Source organism: Oncorhynchus mykiss, chromosome 21 (assembly GCF_057628025.1).
Source record: "Oncorhynchus mykiss isolate SJ-2025 chromosome 21, ASM5762802v1, whole genome shotgun sequence".
NCBI classification, from domain to species: domain Eukaryota; kingdom Metazoa; phylum Chordata; class Actinopteri; order Salmoniformes; family Salmonidae; genus Oncorhynchus; species Oncorhynchus mykiss.
In genome coordinates this window covers 36,098,812-36,118,848 of record NC_143042.1, presented here as the reverse complement: position 1 = coordinate 36,118,848, position 20,037 = coordinate 36,098,812, and the positions used below count along the sequence as shown (strand labels likewise).

The window sequence follows — 20,037 nt, the reverse complement described above, 5'->3', positions numbered from 1 at the left end:
TCCCTGTAAAACGTATTACAGTTGTCAAGTGAAACGGGGGGAGATAAGGAGTTGGCGCACGCACCTGCTCCTTTTCCGTTCTGGAAGCTATGAGCAGAGCGGTTAGATATTTCAGACGCGTAACGTTCTCAGTGTTATCTTTCACTTACCCCCGACAGGGACACCAAGACAGTCTCAAAATAAAATAAAAAAAAAATATATATATATATATATATATATATATATATATATATATATATATACCCCCCACACATTTAAACTAAGCAATCGAACAAATAGGAACTTGTGTGATTTTATGCACGACTTTTCCAAGAAGTCACCATGCGCTATAGGCAGGCCCAACTCAAACCATTTACATAATCTCTAAACCAGCGTTTCCCAAACTCGGTCTTGGAGACCCCAAGGGTTGCACGTTTTTGTTTTTTGCCCTAGCACTACATAGCTGATATTTTTTTTATAAAGTCAAAGCGTGATGATAATGATGCAGCCCTTAGAGTCCCCAGGACCAAGATAGGGAAACGCTGCACTAAACGATGCTTAGGTCAACCAGTCAAAAGTTAGGCCTACACAATAAAAGTAGGCCTATATACATGTAGAGAAATATGTTGATATATTAAAAGTTGAATGATTTTAAAATTATCGCTCAAAACTACTCCCAAGTTGTCTCTCGGGGTTACTTTTTTACTTTGGGAGTGCCGCTTATGTTTCTGTGCTTGAGGTGGCAACATAGTGTCTGGAAGTGTCATGTAGCCTGGATGAGAGCGTCTGCTAAATGAATAAAAAGTCAAATAGGCCTAGAGAGTCGCGAGGGGACTTGGGCCCGCCCGTTGTCTTGGCGATCAGCCGGCCTCGCTGTGCTCGTGGACATGGATGACAGGTGCATTTAATGAGCCAGAGCTGTCAAGCCTAAAAGTCACTGGGCTGATGTGACAGTTATGATGTACGCCTTGCATGCCTGTGCTCTATGGCCTATCCTAAACTTGGAATGGGACAACCATACCTCCAATAGTGAATTCATTGAGCATAATGGCTAAACTGCTAACAAATACACATTCGTCCATTTCCGATATGTATATTATATTACCATTGATTTACCAGAAGACATTTTCTGCTTCTGACAATATTTTGTAGAATGTTCATGTACACCTTGCATACAGGTCTGACTCCCTGTCTGGCCTATTTATATTTATACATACCTAGCCTACTTGGGTTGATTGGCATCTTGGGAGAAGGTGGATACTGTACATAACATACATACAAACATTAATTAGGAAACATAGAAAATGGAATCTGTTCTTTTTCTATGGAACTCCCTGTCTCTATGATGCAAAAGTTTCCTTCGCACAGTGACTGTACTGGAGATCACATGGCCTTAAGGGTGAGAGACGTCAACAGATGGCCAGTTAGGCAGCGGCCAGAGAGGATGAGTGAGAGAACAGAGAGCTGGAGAAGGGGAGAGACGACTCGTATAGAAGTACACCGACAGGGTTAGTTTCAGACCTACGAATAAACCTGTCCTAAAAATACGCCTGAACTCTTTCTGTTTTTCCCTTCCCTCCTTCTCTCTTTCCCCCTGCTTCTCCCTCTTTTTCCAGCTTCTCCCTCTTCTTCTCTCTCTCTCTCTCCTACACCCCCCCCCCTTTCCCAACAATATAGTAAGCCTCCTGGCCAGTTCCCAATCCAACAGTCTCTCTCACACCTCTGTGTACCAAGAAGTTGTTGAGGTGGTACAATGTCACTTTCTTTTTTTGTTGTTGTTTAGGTAAGATGATAGAGGGTCATTTTTCTGAGAGGAATACAAAAAGATTTTATCCACCCAGAAGGGCTGTGTGAGTTCACCTCTATGACTGGCCTGGGTGATTGGGTCACTTTAGCACATAAAGAACAGCACACATACACACATACCAAAAAAAACAGCTTCAGAAGCTGATCTCATACCATCAATATAGAAAGCTGCATCATTTTGAGGTGAAACGAATCTGAGAGGACCTCACCACCTGTTCTAACCCCCATGTTCCAAATTTCTGTGGAAAAACCACCCGGCTGCAGGCAGGCGCAGTAATAAAGTGTTTGTCAACACACTGTGACCCTGTTGAATATGATAAGAGCATTAGAAATATACACGGCACTCCTTTCACTTTGAGAGGGTAGAATTTGTATGTTTCACTTGGTCCGAAGAGTTATGAAGTAGTATGGCCAATCAAGGTTTAGACGGCAAGACTGTGTTAGCCTGCTGAGCTAAAGCAGGCTAACACAGTCTCGGGGAGCTAACGCAGGTCTTCTAGTCTCAAGGCAAGGTTTCTCATTACTCGAGCATGGATTGACGAGCCACCTCCGCTACAGTTACGGTAGTTAACATATTACAGTGGTGTTACAAACTATATCTGAACGTTGACCGCCTAAGCAGTTCAGAATGAAAGGATGATGAATGAGAGGAAGGTATGAACGATTCTTATTCACACCACCCATCCTGTCTCTGACTATAGCTCAAGTCATAATAATCGTTTTCTGCAAATAGAGAGCTAGGAAGCTATTTCCTGTGATACGATACAGTACTTTTATTTATCTACTAACATGGAAAATAATTTAGTCAGGTCAGCTTTCATGGAACTAAAGATAATGTCAACTGCAGTAAGCCTATAAAGGGATTGTGTATTTCGGTTAGCTCTGTGTGTACCAAAAAAAGGATATTATAATGATATTTGGCATCTACACTAAAGCCCTAAGGTGAAACAGAAAATAGAGGAAGTTTACAGAGCAACACTTCAACTTTAAGTTGAAAAACATATTAGTCTAATGAACACTTTATTAAGAAGTTACTCCCTAACATTACAAAAATAAACTTTAATTTACACCACATAGTGTTAAATTGGCCAAGGAGGGCCCCATCACTGCATTGGGGACAGGATGTGGACTATTCACACTCAACAGATGTCAACTTGAATATGATCAGGGATGACCATTCCCCTGTGGCTGGTAGGCCTGTACCTTCCTCCCCCAGCTAATAGGAAACCCAGCCTGTGAGACTGCATATACAGTTAATTCGGAAAATATTCAGACCCTTGAATTTTTCCACATTATGTTACGTTACAGCCTTATTCTAAAATTGACTAAATGTTTTTTTCCCCCCTTATCAATCTACACACAATACCCCATAATGACAAAGAAAAAACAGTTTTTAATACATTTTTGCCAATTTTTTTTAGGAAATGCTGAAATATTACATTTACGTTAGTATTCAGACCCTTTACTCAGCACTTTTTGAAGCATCTTTGGCAGCGATTACAGTCCTGGGTATGACACTACAAGCTTGGCACACCTGTATTTGGAGAGTTTCTCCCATTCTTCTCTGCAGCTCCTCTCAAGCTCTGTCAGGTTGGATGGGGAGTCCGGGCTCTGGCTGGGCCCCTCAAGAACATTCAGAGACTTGTCACGAAGCCAATCCTGCGTTGTCTTGACTGTGTTCTTAGGGTTGTTGTCATGTTAGAAGGTGAACCTAAGCCCCAGTCATCTCCTGAGCTCTTTGGAGCAGGTTTTCATCAAGGATCCTTCTGTACTTTGCTCCGTTAATCTTTCCCTGGATCCTGACTAGTCTCCCAGTCCCTGCCGCTGAAAAACATCACAACAGCATCATGCTGCCACCACCATGCTTCACCATAGGGATGGTGCCAGGTTTCCTCCAGACGTGACGCTTGGCACTCAGGCCAAAGAGTTCAATCTTGGTTTCATCAGACTAGAGAATCTTGTTTTTCATGGTCTGAGAGTCCTTTAGGTGCCTTTTGGCAAACTCTGTCATGTGCCTTTTACTCAGGAGTGGTTTCCATCTGGCCACTCTACCATAATGGCCTGATTGGTGCAGTGCTGCAGAGATGGTTGTCCTTCTGGAAAGTTGTCCCATCTCCACGGAGGAACTCTGGAGATGACCATCGGGTTCTTGGTCACCTCCTGACCAAGGGCCTTATTCCCCGATTGTTCAGTTTGGTTGGGCAGCCATCTCTAGGAAGATTCTTGGTGGTTCCGAACTTCTTCCATTTAAGAAAGATGGAGGCCACTGTGTTCTTGGGGACCTTTAATGCTGCTGAATTTTTTTTGGTACCCTTTCTCAGATCTCTGTTTCGACACAGTCCTGTCTCTGAGTTCTAAGGACAGTTCCTTGGACCTCATGGCTTGGTTTTTGCTCTGACATGCATGAAACAGGATGCACCTGAGCTCAATTTCGAGTCTCATAGCAAAGGGTCTGAATACTTATATAAATTAGGTATTACTTTTTTTTTGTTGCTAAAATGTCTAAAAACCTGTTTCTGCTTTGTCGTTATGGGATATTGAGTGTAGATTGATGGGGATGAATTATATTTTTTTTAAATCCATTTTTGAGTAAGGCTGTAACATAACACAATGTGGAAAAAGTGAAGGGGTCTGAATACTTTCCGAATGCAATATATATAGGTTAGCATTGCGCCAGGATGAGCTTGTGCTATGCCAGACAATTACTCAGCTATCTAACCAGTTAGTTAGCAGCTGAAAACCCGGAGTATGTGATGTGATTCACTCGACAGTGAACTTATTCCCATAGGAAGAGGCTCACTCTCTCATGTTGCTTTGCAAGTGGCACCTTATTCCCTATATTGTGAACTACTTTGGACCAGAGCCCTATGGGCCTGAAGTGCTGCACTAGTGCACTATGTAGGGAATAGCGTGCCATTTGGTATGCAAAACCTCAGTCAGTCTTCAAGGGCTTGGTTTGGACACTTGAGAGCTCATATTTGGGTAGTGGATATTGATCCTGTAAGACAACGATCAATGATTGTTGTGGTGGATACTCTCTTTATAAGGCCTGTAAGCTGCTCAGGGAGCCCAAGGCAGTAGGCTTTGATGGAGTGTGTGTGTGCTTGTAAGTGTGGGGGAAAAACACTGCCTCTTGAGCTCTCATGGTAAATCCATTTTCCTCTTATGTCTCTGTGTCTTATTTTAATGCAGTAGTAATAACTACAACTTCACAATTCATTTTTCTTCCATTTCCCTCATCTCTAGTTCCAAAAATGTGTTACTGAATTCACGGAATGAATTTCCATGGAAACGGACCAACACAGGATCTAGCAGAGATTAGGGGGAAATGTTATTTTTTTCATCTCAGCGTCTATTTACTACTCTCTATTTATGTGATGTTGTATGTATAGTTATTTAGAATGTTTCATCCCGATCACACTTTGACTTAAAAAAATTAATCCAATGGAAGTTTTGCTACAAATCAGATTAAGGGTTTTGATGGAATACAGTAGTACTGTAATTTACTTGTAAATCTCATCCAAAGGATTTTGAAACTGATGAGGATGTGTCCCTTTCACCCAGCCTGGTATCATAGACTAGACGTAACATAGCAAACATAAATCCGTGACACTCAAATTAGTATGATATGTTGTGTTTGGTATGTTTACATAAGACAGATGGTCACTTAAAGCAAAAAGGAAAGTAGGGTAGTTGGTCGGGGTGGATGGGTGGGTTGCGAGTTTGAATCTTATCACGGACAACTAGCATTTTAGCTAATTTGTAACTTTTAAACTACTTACTACTTTTTAGCTACTTATCATGTTAGTTAACCCTAACCCTAACCTTAATCCTTTTAGCGACCCTTCCCCAAACCCTTACCCATTAACCTAACTCCTGAACTTAACCCTAACCCCTAACTAACCCCTAGCTTAGCTAACATTAGCCACCTAGCTAGAATTCGTAACATATCATACGTTTTGCAAATGCGTAACATATTGTACATTTTGCAAATTCCTCATGTATTGTACGTTTTGCATATTCGTGACATATCATGCGAATTGTAATTCGTAACCTATTATACGAAATGAGTGATGGGCATCCACACGTTAATACATACCATATGAAACGTAACATATCCTGCTAAATGGAGTGTCTCGGATTTACGTACAGAATAATAAGAAATGCTCCGAGACCAGGTTGTTTCACCTCACATTCTCATCAATCTCTGGTGACAAGCTTAGCCTATGCAATGTGTTTTCTCATATTCATGGACTGGATGATATTATTAAGTCCCTTTTTAACACTCTGCTCTCCAAAAACTGTTGTTTGTTCTGTCATGAGGTCTAACCAGTCAAACTCACCGACGTTTGAGGAATATCTCATCGATCTCATAGGTCTCACCCACATAGCTGGGTGAAGTTCATGATGCCATTGTCCTTATTAACAAGGGGCCCCAGGATCAGTGGAAGAGCTCTGTTTTCATGTCATCCAACAAACACTTGGAGTTTGCTAAACGGCATTGGCACTTAGATTGGAAATGGTGCCATGGTCAGATGACATGAAAATAGAGCTCGTAGGCCACGCACACCAGTGGTGGATTTGGCGTCGAAAAAAGGAGGCATATGCAGAAAAGAAACTCATAAAATATGGTGATGGCTCTTAGATTTAATGGGGCTATTTTGCTTCCACTGGTCTTGGGGCCCTCGTTAAGGTCAACAGCATCATGAACTTTACTCAGTACCAGGACATTTTAGCTGAAAACCAGTCTCTCTGCCAGGAGACTGAAACTTGGCCGCAAGTGAATCTTCCAGCAAGACAATGACCCCAAGCACACATCAAAAGCCACAAATAAATTGTTAATTGATCACAAAATCAACATTTTGCTATGGCCATCTCAGTCCCCAGACTTATTGAAAACCTGTGGTTTGAATTTAAGAGGGCAGTCCATAAACACAGATGAAGTATATCAAGGATCTGGAAAGATTCTGTATGGGGGAATGGTCTAAGATCTCCAATCTCATAAAACATTTTTTAGAAAAGTCTCAGTGCCATTATCCTCGTATTGAAAACATGGAGTACAAATTTTTCTTATATATATTTTTTCATTACTTGTTAAACAAAATCTTTCTCTGAGGAATTGTATTTGTATAAAATTATTTTATTTGAGCATACGATATAGCTTATCGTAAAACCTAACATAACTCAAACGGAAAGCATTTGCATTTCTGCGCAGTCCAGGCAGTGCTGAGAGGGAAAGTTTGGCCTGCTATTTGTTCTGGTTCTGGTTGGATGTCTTGGGGAACTATATATATAATTTATTTTATGAAGTCTTTTTTTTGCTCCTCTTTATCAAGGGTGTCAATCATTTTGGACCTGACTATTTACTTCGGGCCTATTTTTATAAGTCTACTGGAATCGACAAGCCTTTCTAAGTAATGTGTTTTTATTGTTATCTTTTCTCCTTCCTTACAATAATTAAACATTTTGAAACAAAGTTCATCCTGCAAGTGAATGCAAGACAGAACTGAACTGGCCAAGAGAACCTTGTGTGTGTGTAGGGAAACAGCGAGGTAAGAGAGAGAGCTTGTAGTGAGATCAGATGGCAGTTGCTATTCCAGAAGCTGTGTCCATGTAGGGAGGCTTCTATAAACTGCCTTAGTGGAGCTAGGAGCCCTGGGAGGCCACAGGAAGGGCTGAGGAGTGTGTGTTCTGTGATGCCTCCTCCAAGTGTGTGCGTTGTTGGGGGCGCTAAGACGTGAGGTCACAGGTATTCCATGGTGTGGTAATGGTAAAGGGACACCGAGGTGTCCACAATCCACAAGGAGAAAGAAGATATGATTGGGGGGAGGGATGGATGGAGGGAGGTATGGAAGAGTTTTGTCATGGTTTACTCTCCATCTGGGGCAAAAATCCACAAATGAAGTCTTTCAATGGTCTTATTACTTGTTAATTTTGTTTGATAATCCTTAGTATCTCTCCATTGTATCAGATGCCGCCGTTGGCACTGAAGATTGAAGCCTGTCATTGTGTGTGTGTGAGTATATGATATCAGAATCCTGTTTAAAGAGGCAGAAGTCAGAACAGAACTGATACGCCTGCTGAAATTAGACCCCCTCCCCCCACACTCATATAAGACAGACGGTCAGCTGTAAATCCTAGTCCCCTCTTTAACCAATTTATCCCTCTGCAATCATCAATCACAGTGTCCAGAGCACATAAAACACACACAAATGCACACTCATGGGCGGATGTGTACACACACACACACACACACACTGTGAAGCAATCGGAAGGTTGTACCATGCTCCGCTCTACGTTCCCATACCATATGCTTCTGTGACCACTAGAAGGCCCAGTGTGTTTGACATGTAACCTTAGAGTCACTCAGTCAAGTTGCAGGCAGGAGGATAGAACAGATGAACACTGGAATGGAACGGAACGATATATAATGGAATGATGTTTAGTAGAATGGAATGGAACAATGGAATGGAATGTCATTTCATCTCGTGCCCTTTAATAAAACCATTGATGCAAACAGATGGAAATACATTATGATTAATATGTCAGATGTGTAACTGTTGGTATCACTCTCTGCAGGTGCAGGTCCAAGTGTTAGTCATAGTCGTACGCATTGTCACTTTGATCGTTTTAATACCAGTCAGTACTAAAGCTTGGAATGGTCAACCTCATAAATAAGCAACACACAAACACCATATTGTAGAGAACTCGTTGTAAACCTGTGGCATTTGGTCTATTTCAGATATCCTGTCTAAAAATTGTTTTCAGAACAGAATTAAAGAAAAAGTCCAGCATTGTTCATACTGATGCACAAGTCAAGTAGAAATAGTGTAGAAATAGGCCTCTATCTCTGTTTTCTTCTGTATCCTTCAGTATTCAGTTCCTGTATGGCTGTTGCTGTCAATGAGAATATGTTCTCAGTCAACCTCTCTGGTTAAATAAATGCAAATTAAGGATGGGCATTCTCTCAGATGTGAGTCAATGAGAGGGGATTCACTCCATGCTGTAACTGCTGAAATAAGTGTTAAATACAGAATAATTAGCAACGGGCATTCTCGTGAGGGGGTGCATCAATTCGCTGCACGCTGTCATCAGGTGTGCCTCCTGTTGCTTGGAGCTGGCTGCCCTTGTGCCCAGGGGGTGGCTGGCAGCTGGGACAGAGCTGGGTTGGCAGAAGAGGTGTGCCCGCTGGCCGCTACACTCAGCCTGCCAACGCGAGGCTAGTCAAAGCCCTTGATCCTCTAAATGTAGAAATATTAGGCCTGGTGTTTAGAATGCTGGCCCTCAGAGTCTCTGGATGCGTCTCAAATGGGACCCCATTCCCTTTATAGCGCACTACTTTTGACCAGTCCCCCCGGGGCCCATTACTTTTCGGCCGCGGTCAAAAGTAATCCACTAGGTAGGGAATAGGGTGCCATTTGGGACACAGGCCTCTGAACATCATGACATCTTTACTTACAGTACCCATAATAGTATGAGTTACCATACCCAATCACAGGGATGGCTAACTCTGGAAATTCCATCAGTTTCTACAGACTTATGAAAAACAGCTTTTAGTTTTTTGGCACCCCATGTATGGAATAATCTTCAGAGTTCCCTACAAATGGGTGTATTGGTGCCTTTCGGGCAGTTGAGTGTTGATTGAAGACATCTTTTTGAGGAATGGGATTGTTTATCATGAGTTTGTCTCTTTTTGCACTTAATTTTTTTTGTCTTATAATATTTCTTATTGTGTATTTATGTGTAATTTGTTGTGTAATTCTAAGATGCAGGGCTCCCTTACAAAAGAGACCTTGCTGTCAATGGGACTCTTTCTTAAAATAAGGTCAAGTAAACTAATGCATTTTGAAAACTATTTTAAAACTATTTTGAAGATCTACAGTATCTTGAAGATAAGACATTTGACAGTGTGTGTTATTTCCCTCCCATTATCCTCCCATTATGTCTGAAGTAATGGTTTGCTCGGGATTCGTGGAATTGCTGGAATTGGAGGTTGGAAGGTGGGGTGGGAAGGTCGGTTTCAAGTTTTAATAGTTGTATGTGGGATATGTGGGATACACAAGGTATACATCGCCCAACAAAATGCTTACTCGCAGGGGGCTCAGTTCTACTCTTATGTCATCGTCCCAAAGCGTCCCGGTGGCAGCGGCAACCAAGTTCAAGCCTTAGGTCTCCGTTAGGGGGATATTTAAAACCCTCATGAGGGGAAGACGAGGAAGGGGGGATGTGGTGAGGTGAGGTGTCACTCCAAAAGCTGTCGCACCTGTTGTTTGGCCAAGCCTCCCCTCCCCTACCTAACACTGTCTAATGAAACTCAAAGGAAAAAGAGTTGACCAATGTTGACATTCCACATAAATACATTACAAGTACCCACTGACAACTGGCAACCACTGACCCTTTCTGTCAGCTGTAAAAAATATAATAAAGTAAAGTTATCCACCCGTACGGTTTTTACAGCACAAAGTCATTTCTCAGTAGTTAAACCCATGAATGTGTGACTGACATGCACAAGGCTTACGTGTGAATGACACACACATAGCTTACATGTGGAGGACAGAGAAAAGAAGCCAAGTATAGCATTTGGTGATGATGATAATGAGGCGTTTTAAGGGCTTGTCAATCATAGGCAATAAGATACTCTACATGACCATAAGTATGTGGACACCTGCTCGTCAAACATCTCATTCCAAAATCATGGGCATTCATATTAGAGGTCGACCGATTAATCGGTATGGCCGATTTAATGAGGGCCAATTTCAAGTTTTCACAACAATCGGTAATCTGCCTTTTTGGATGCCGATTATGGCCGATTACATTCCATTCCATGAGGAGACTGTGTGGCTGTTACGCGAGTGGAGCATCAAAAGGACCTTGTGGAAGCAAGGAGCCAAGGTAAGTTGCTCGCTAGCATTACATTTATCTTATAAAAAACAATCAATCTTCACATAATCACTAGTTAACTAGCTTGTCCTGCATTGCATTTAATCAATGCGGTACCTGTTAATTTATCATCGAATCACAGCCTACTTCAACTTTCGCCAAACGGGTGATGATTTAACAATAGCGCATTCGTGTACCTAACCATAAACATCAATGCCTTTCTTAAAATCAATACACAGAAGTATATATATTTTAAACCTGCATATTTACTTAAAATAAATTAATGTTTGCAGGCAATATTAACTGGGGAAATTGTGTCACTTCTCTTGCGTTCAGTGCAAGCAGTCAGAGTATATGCAGCAGTTTGAGCCGCCTGGCTCGTTGCGAACCTTGCGAAGGCCATTTATTCTTAACAAAGACCGTAATTAATTTGCCAGAATTTTTTATAATTATGACATAACATTGAAGGTTGTGCAACGTAACAGCAATATTTAGACTTAAAGTTGCCACCCGTTGGAAAAAAATACAGAACGGTTCCGTATTTCACTGAAACAATAAACATTTGTTTTCGAAATGATAGTTTCTGGATTTGACCAAAAGCTTGTATTTGTGTGTTTATTATATGATTTGATATTCCACTTAACAATAACAGCACGTGCAGTGACCGGGGCAGCTCTAGCAGGGCAGAAATGAGACAAACTGACACATCCTATGACGGTGCCATGTTGAAAGTTACTGAGCTCCTCAGTAAGGGCATTCCACTGCCAATGTTTAACTATGGAGATTGCATGGCTGTGTGCTCGATTTTAAACACCTGTCAGCAACGGGTGTGGCTGAAATAGACAAATCCACTAATTTGAAAGGGTGTCCACATAATTTTGTATAGATAGTGTATATATTTTTTACATGCGAACATATAAGCCTAAAACATATGCATGGACAAAAGGTTAATGGCCCCATCTTTGTCATCTGTGGGGTCACAGATATCCTTTTCATTTGTTCTGACAAATCATGCTTAATATTGATAAGTGTAGTTGTTAGCGATACGTGTAGTTGTTAGCGATACGTGTAGTTGTTAGGGATAGGTGTAGCTGTTAGTGATAGGTGTAGTTGTTAGTGATAGATGTGGTTGGCATGGACCTGGTGTGAAGAAGGTATGGCTTTCATGATGGATGTAGTTGTCATGACAATCTGTCGGTCGGTTTGGTTGTTAGGTTATTTAGACTTTGTTACAGGTTGGTTGTTTACAGGTTGGTTGTTTACACTTTGGTTGTTTACACTTTGGTTATTTACAGGTTGAGCTGCTGTACATTATTTAGGATGTACTAAGAGTTAGGCGGGGCGTATAACATAGCATTGTGAATGTGCGTGGGTGGGCGTGGTGCGCGTGTGCACGTATGTGCGTGTGTGAGTGAATGTTCTCTTCCATTGTCCCCCCCCACCTATGAGTTTGGTAGAGCAACTATGTATGGCTTTGCCAAGTGTGGCTTCTCTCCAGACTGATGGGACTATTTATAATTATAAAGACGGCTGCTTCTGTTTTTATACACGGCGTCATACCTCATCAGGATGGTACTGTGTGTGTCCGAGCGTGTGTGTCAGGCAAGTGAGTGTTTGTGTGTGTGTGTGTGTGTGTGTGTACATGCGTCTGTGTGATTCATACCACAGACACCTGTCTGTCCAGGTCTGTCTCTCCCTGGCCTATCCCACCTGTTCTATAGTCATGTGTTGGCCTGGACTGGACAGAGGCTGTATTTATATATACAGTCAGTGCTCAGACTGGGCTCTCACACTGGGTGGACACACACACACACACACACAGTTTAGCCAGCCCTGCAGACATTGTTACCAGATTTATTTTACACTGCTGTTGAGCGCTGATACAGGAATACTCCTGTCTTGTTATGTTTAAGGCATGAGTGGTTGTGGTATATGGCCAATGTACCACGGCTAAGGGCTGTTCTGGATACAGCCCTAACCACATACCACAAACCCCAGAGGTGCCTTATTGCTGCTATAAGCTGGTTACCAACGTAATTAGAGCAGTAAAAATACAATATTTTGTCATACCCGCGGCTGTCAGCCAATCAGCATTCAGGGTTCGAACCACCCAGTTTATAATAATAAAAGGATATCAACGGCAGATGGGGGATGCATCCCTAATGGCAACCCACTCCCTTATTAGTGCACTAGGGCCCATAGGGCTGGTAGTGGGACACAACCAATGGAGTCTAGGATGTGATGTTAGCATTAGCAATCCGGTGGATCAGGGTGAGTTTGTTTTGGACTTACATCTAGCTATGTCTTAAAAGGGTAGTTCATAATTCGTTGTCAACACAAGCCCATTTTGGATTGTTGGGATTCCACCTAATATGTTCACACAGAGGTGTGTCATCTTAAAGGGATAGTTCACCACCAAAATTAAAGTTAGCCCGACATGTCATGTTGAGCTGAGTCCATGTCCACTTTTGATGAAAAAGTCTGAGAAACTGGTTTGAACTGTCCTTTTAAGACTGTCATGTGCTTGTAGGCAACTTCTACCTGACGCTTCTACCCTCTTCTCTATTCTGTTTATTTGTTAAAGGTCCCAATGCAGCCATTTTAATTTCAATATCAAATCATTTCTGGATAAAAATGAAGTACCTTCCTGTGATTGTTTTCAATTTAAATGGTAAAAAATGTAATAAAATTGCTTTTTTAGCAAATAGAAGCAAGAATTTTGCCAGGACTGTCTGGGAGTGGTCTGAGTGGGAAGGGTAAAAGTAGCTGTTATTGTCAGAGAGGTTTGGAACTCTCTTTCTTATTGGTCTATTAACTCATTTACTGCATGGCGATCAATGTATTTATAAATCCCTTTTTATATCAGTTGTCACAAAGTGCTATACAGAAACCTAGCCTAAAACCCCAAACAGCAAGCAATGCAGGTGTAGAAGGCTGTATCACAACCGGCCGTGTTTGGGAGTCCCGTAGGGTGGCGCACAATTGGCCAAATGTCGTCAGGGTTTGGCCGGGGTAGGCCGTCATTTTTCTTAACTGACTTGCCTCGTTAAATAAGGGTTCAATAAAATAAATAAATAAAAGAAGCACGGTGGCTAGGAAAAACTCCCTAGAAAGGCAGGAACCTAGGAAGAAACCTAGAGAGGAACCAGGCTCTGAGGGGTGGCCGGTCCTCTTCTGGCTGTGCCGGGTGGAGATTATAAGATTATATGGCCATTAAGACCAGATTGTTCTTCAAGATGTTCAAACGTTCATAGATGACCAGCAGGGTCAAATAATAATAATAATCACAGTGGTGGTAGAGGGTGCAACAGGTTTACCTAAGGAGTAAATGTCAGTTGGCTTTTCATAGCCGAGCATTCAGAGGTCAAGACAGCAGGTGCGGTAGAGAGAGAGAGAGAGAGAGAGAGAGAGAGAGAGTCGAAAACAGCAGGTCCGGGACAAGGTAGCACATCCGGTGAACAGGTCAGTGTTCCATAGCCGCAGGTAGAACAGTTGAAACTGGAGCAGCAGCATGACCAGGTGGACTGGGGACAGTCAGTAGTCATCAGGCCAGGTAGTCCTGAGGGAGGGGAGAGGGAGAGAGAGAGAATTGGAGGGAGAATACTTAAATTCACACAGGACACCAGATAAGACAGGAGAATTACACCAGATATAACAGACTGACCCTAGCCCCTCGGCACATAGACTATTGCAGCATAGATACTGGAGACTGAGACAGGGGTGGGTCGGGGGACACTGTGGCCCCGTCCGACGATACTCCCGGACAGAGTCATCCAGGCAGGATATAACCCCACCCACTTTTCCAAAGCACAGCCCCCACACCACTAGAGGGATATCAACCGACCACCAACTTACTACCCTGAGACAAGGCTGAGTATAGCCCATAAAGATCTGAGGGGGCATATTTTCAGCCCGAGGGGGCATATTTTCAGTGATGTCACCAAGCAGGCCAAAACCCCATCCCAGCAAAACAGGCAAAAAAAACAGCTCTTACACTAAAAGGGCATTATCATAATTTTCACAATTTCAGAGTATTATTCCAACCTCATAGTGTGGAAATATATATAAAACACAGGAAATCATGTTTTTGACTGCATTGGGCCTTCAAAGTCCTGAATCCCCCTCCTTTCTTTAGTCTCACAAGTCACACAATTGTTTCTGAAATGTGCCAATCTGAGGATGCTAGATGTAGCTACAGGATGTTAGTTGTAGCTGCAGGGATGGTTACATGGTAACAGTGGTTGCATCACATTCTTGATGGACAGGTGGTGTCTGGGATGGGAGGAGGATGTGTGTGTGTCCACCCAGCTGTGCTGAGGGTCATTAGGCCCTCCCACTGTCCCCTCTCCCTGAGTTATGACAGGCATCCAGCAGAATGACTGTGTGTGTGTTTTTGTGTCCAGACCAGACCAACACAGGCACAGAGGGTCAGCTCAACAGTTGGAGACGAGAGAGACAGAAGAGAAGGGGAGGACACAGGGAGAAGGGGAGGACACAGGGAGAAGGGGGGACACAGGGAGAAGGGGGGACACAGAAGAAGAGAAGAGGAAGAAGGGGGGGCAGCCGTACAGAGAAGTGGGAGAAGGGGGAGATAGAGGAGAAGAGCAGTGACTTCATAGTCATACGAGCGCTCTATAGTTGACCATAGGCATCCCCCGCAAAGACATGTAACCTATGAGATAATGGGTTATTATGGATAATGGTGTGACTATGGTCTCTTGAGCCCAATGGCCCTTTGAGTCCATTGAATTGGGTGTTGTACTTGATGATACAAATAGGGCTTATTTGTGTTTTGAGTTGGATATATGTAGTATTTGAAAGACCAGATATCCCAATGTCTCATGTTTTGTCACCTCACACCATTTTAGGTGAAGCCCCACAGAACATGCATCTGAAAGTTAAACTGACGTCAACAAAAACCTGTTTCTGTTTCAAACTTCACTTGTTTCCACTTTCTTTTATCCTCTCTTGCAATCTGTCTCCTTCCTTCCCCCCCCCCCCCCTCTCTCTCCTTCTATCCCTCTTTGACTCTGACAGTTAGCCTTAGGAATCCTGCCTTCTCAGCTGTCCCTAATGGTGTCTCATAGCTACCCGATTTAGCCTCCTTCACCCCCCTCACCTCCACTCCTTCCTTCCCCCTCCTCCCTTCTTCTCTACTTCCCCCCTCCTTCACCCCTCCTTTTCCCTCTTCATCCCTCCCTCCCCTTCTCCTCCCCTGTTCTCCAGAATTCTGGTTTGGTGATCTAGTTAGCCTAGCGGTCTGTGTGGTCTGTATAGGGGGCCTGTCTAAATTGGGTCATCCGTAGCTGTAGGGTGGGGGTTTGTGTGGCTGTGGGGGTATGGGTTTGGGTCTGTAGGGACTGGGGGACACCTGCTGGGACGGGATTGTGGCTCTCCTTCCCTTCCAGGGATGCGTCCCAAATGGCACACTGTTCCCTATATAGTGCACTACTTTTGACCAGGACCTGGTCAACAGTTGTGCACTATGCATGGAGTAGGAGGTAATTTTGTACACAGGTCAGGGCATTCCTGCCTCCCTCCCTCTGGCTGTCTGTTTGTTCTGCCTTCCTCCCTTCCTTTGCTCCCTGGCAAGCACTGTCTCTCTCTTGCCCACCCGTCTCGAGCCCTAGCGCGTTCTCTCTCTCGCCCTCTCTCTTTCTCTCCGTCTCTCTCTCACCCTCTCTTAAGCACTCTATCGCTCTCTCAAGAGTTCTTTCTCTCAAGCAGTTTATCTTTTTCGGTGTCTTTCTTTCTCTAGCTCTCTCTCCTTCTCTGTCATGGCTAAATGGCTCACAGCTCTGCCCAGTGCCCACCCACACAGAATCGCAATCACACACACACACACACACACACACAGCGACTGCGTTAATGGAGAACTCTGACATCTGATTTTGTGTTCTCTCTTCATTACTGATTATTGTAATCTTTGTCTGTCTCTCTCCCTCTCTACACTCCTCTGCAGTCAGTTGTTACGCTTCTACAGGTATTATTTTTCTCCAACCCCTCACCGCGGACAGACGTCTATGTTTGCTGTGACCTTCTACGCCCCACACACACACACACACACACACACACCTCAACCTTGTATTGAAATGACACAACACCTCCCTTATCCTCGAATCAGACCGTTCAGATCAATCATTCAAAGCTGTCAAGGCAGAATAATGACTATCTGAGGTCAGGATGGGTGTGCCAGCCGATAGACACACAGAGCAGCGTCGTGATGCTCTAACAAGGTTAAAGATGTAATGGGACATTGCCAGGCACTCTAGGCCTGTCAGAGCGGCCGGGAGAAAGCAAACTGCTTCAGGCTTCACTTTAGATTAGAGCATTTGTCTGTTTATGTTTATTTACGTTGTTTATCGATGTGGGCCCAGGATTCCATTTGGGGTCTGTTGGTCTCGTCCGGTCACTGTCAGTGAGGCTCAGTCTCTTTCTGTATGTTTGAGGGAGAAGATTCACTTATTTATTGCCAACTCTAATCCTGTTTTTTTCTCCCCCCTTTCCCCTTTGTCTCCCCCTCTCTCTCTCTCTCTCTCTCTCTCTCGATCTCGATCTATTTCTCCCCCTCTCCCAACCCGATCTATTTCTCCCCCTCTCTCAACCCGATCTATTTCTCCCCCTCTCTCAACCCAATCTATTTCTCCCCCTCTCTCTCAACCCGATCTATTTCTCCCCCTCTCTCTCAACCCGATCTATTTCTCCCCCTCTCTCTCAACCCGATCTATTTCTCCCCCTCTCTCTCAACCCGATTTATTTCTCCCCCTCTCTCTTGATCTATTTCTCTCCCAGACGTTCACAGCCTGGTGTAACTCCCACTTGAGGAAGGCAGGGACACAGATCGAGAACATCGAGGACGACTTCAGGAATGGCCTCAAACTCATGCTGCTGCTGGAGGTCATCTCAGGTGGGTCGGACTCTTGAGTCGCCTTAAGTCCCCCCTAAGTCAGTGTTAAGTCACTGCTAAGTCACTCTTACACTCGGTCACATCAGAAAGGTTGACCTCTCCGTCTACAGCGTAGTTTAGGGGAAAAGGACACTCAAATTCGATGGTGTGCGGTCAAATACAGCCGCATCGGAGCTGAAATGAATGGAGAATGGCACAGAGCTTTCTTGATTGAGTGAAACGTCACCAATCATTGTGTGTTGCGGAGAGGAGACTAAAGGGGATGTTCTTATTGTATACAGGTGAGAGACTGCCCAAACCCGACAAAGGCAAGATGCGTTTCCACAAGATTGCAAATGTGAACAAGGCCCTGGACTTCATCTGCAGCAAGGGAGTCAAGCTGGTGTCCATCGGCGCCGAGGGTGAGACTTCAACATCTTGGTTCCGTTGTCCTTGTTGTTTTCCAATATGTTGGTATACAGTAATGTTGTGATGATCCTTTATTCGTAGTTCTCGAGTTCCATTTTACAAAACAGTTCTGACTTAGAGGGGCGGCAGGTAGCCTATTGGTTAGAGCGTTGGACTAGTAACCCGAAAGGTGGCAAGATTGAAACCCCGAGCTGATGAGGTAAAAATCAGTCGTTCTGCCCCTGAACAAGGCAGTTAACCCACTGTTCCTAGGCCGCCATTGTAAGTAAGAATTTGTTCTTAACTGACTTGCCTAGTTAAATAAAGGTAAAAATAAATGGAGGTACTCAAGTAAAATACTGTAACTTTAGATACTTGTTGAAAGATAGTGAGGTATTATATCTGAGACAACTCTCAGTAAGCCAGCATAGACTGAGTTTTGGCATGTGCTCCATGTTGCCATGGTTTCTGACCGAACGCTGTGATTGGCTTGCAGAGATCGTTGACGGTAATACGAAGATGACCCTGGGAATGATCTGGACCATCATCCTGCGTTTCGCCATTCAGGACATCTCCGTGGAGGGTCAGTGTGTGTCTGTGTGTGTCTGTGTGTGTCTGTGTGTGTGTGTGTGTGTGTGTGCGCGCAGGGGTGGAATTGGAAAAAGTTTCCTCTTCGCTCTTGGATATGACACGAGCGAAGAGTTGATCTTAAAAAAAATACATGTTTACAACGTTGTTCTTATCCATTTCCCCTCGGGTTTCACCCGCCATAAACACATTCGAACTGCACATGAGAACAAATTCGACCTACTTACCCAGCTATCGGACTCCCAGTAACACTGTCTATACATTATCAGTCACTATACAACACTATACATACGCCTGCCATCAAAGCGTTAATACATGAATAGAATTAACTGCCACAGTCGCAAACGCGTCGTAGGATCACTGTTTAGACACGCTCTGCATCTGACACAGTCAAAACCACCATGATACATTAGACACAGCAGTTCAATATGAGTTACTGTTAACACATTCGTATTACTCAAGCCTCCGTGGCACACACACTTTGCATATCCTCCACAAAAAACATACCTCAGTAAGCATTTCACACACACACACACACACACACACACACACACACACACACACACACACACACACACAGGTCACTAAGCTTGACACCTTAACACCGCAGGGTTATTGGAGCATATTTAGCCTAGTCCTTTAGGATAACACTGCCGTTCCCCTGCCTCCTCTCTGTCTCCCCCTCTCTCCCCCCGCCTCCTCCCTGTGTAGAGACCTCTGCTAAGGAGGGTCTTCTTCTGTGGTGCCAGAGGAAGACTGCCCCCTACAGGAACGTTAACGTGCAGAACTTCCACATCAGGTGTGCACAGAGCGCCACCCTGTGGCCAGGATGGGAAACTACATAAATTCTGCATGCGGATTCACAGAATCATGTTGAGAAGATATGAATTGGGAACTCTAATTCATAGTTATGGCTGTTGCTTGCACCTCTATTAGCCAGAGTGCCTGTCTGTTTGTGCTATCATGCCAACTCCTTGTCACTCACTGTCACATTTGGCATGACAATTCCATAAGGATTTGGCAAGAGACCAGAAACAGACTAGCGACCAGGATACATCTCTCTTTCTTTTGGATTGTTTGTGATATTATTTACTTTATTATTTTACTTTCTCTTTACTTTCTTTCTCTTTTACTTTCTCTTCATAATTCTAATGTTTTTCCTCCTCTCCTATCTTCTCTTTGTATCATCCTCTCCTTTCCTTTCCTCTCCTCTCCTGTGGGTGACCGATTCAGTTGGAAGGATGGCCTAGCACTGTGTGCCCTCATCCACAGACACAGACCTGACCTCATTGACTACTCCAAACTGAGAAAGGTGCCCCCCCCCCCCCTTCGCTCTCCTCTCATCCCCCATCCCCTCTTAGAGTCCACAAGGGTCAACACCTGTCGAGTCCCTTACTATTTTCTTTTATTTCTCTATACCTCTGTTCCCTCTTTTTTCTCTCAAGAACTCTATTTTGTGTATATATATATTTCTTTAAAAAAAAAATATA

At 43.6% G+C, this 20,037-nt stretch overlaps 1 protein-coding gene across 1 annotated transcript in view; it reads left to right on the top strand.

Moving 5' to 3' along the window:
• The window catches only part of LOC110500446 (alpha-actinin-3), a 30,547-nt gene that overhangs the window by 525 nt on the left and 9,985 nt on the right, over window positions 1–20,037 (top strand). The window contains exons 2-6 of the mRNA XM_090214532.1: window positions 17,458–17,572; window positions 17,854–17,973; window positions 18,456–18,542; window positions 19,259–19,346; window positions 19,781–19,859. Of these exons, the coding sequence (XP_090070658.1) occupies window positions 17,458–17,572; window positions 17,854–17,973; window positions 18,456–18,542; window positions 19,259–19,346; window positions 19,781–19,859 (489 nt within the window). The remainder of the gene's footprint in view (window positions 1–17,457; window positions 17,573–17,853; window positions 17,974–18,455; window positions 18,543–19,258; window positions 19,347–19,780; window positions 19,860–20,037) is intronic.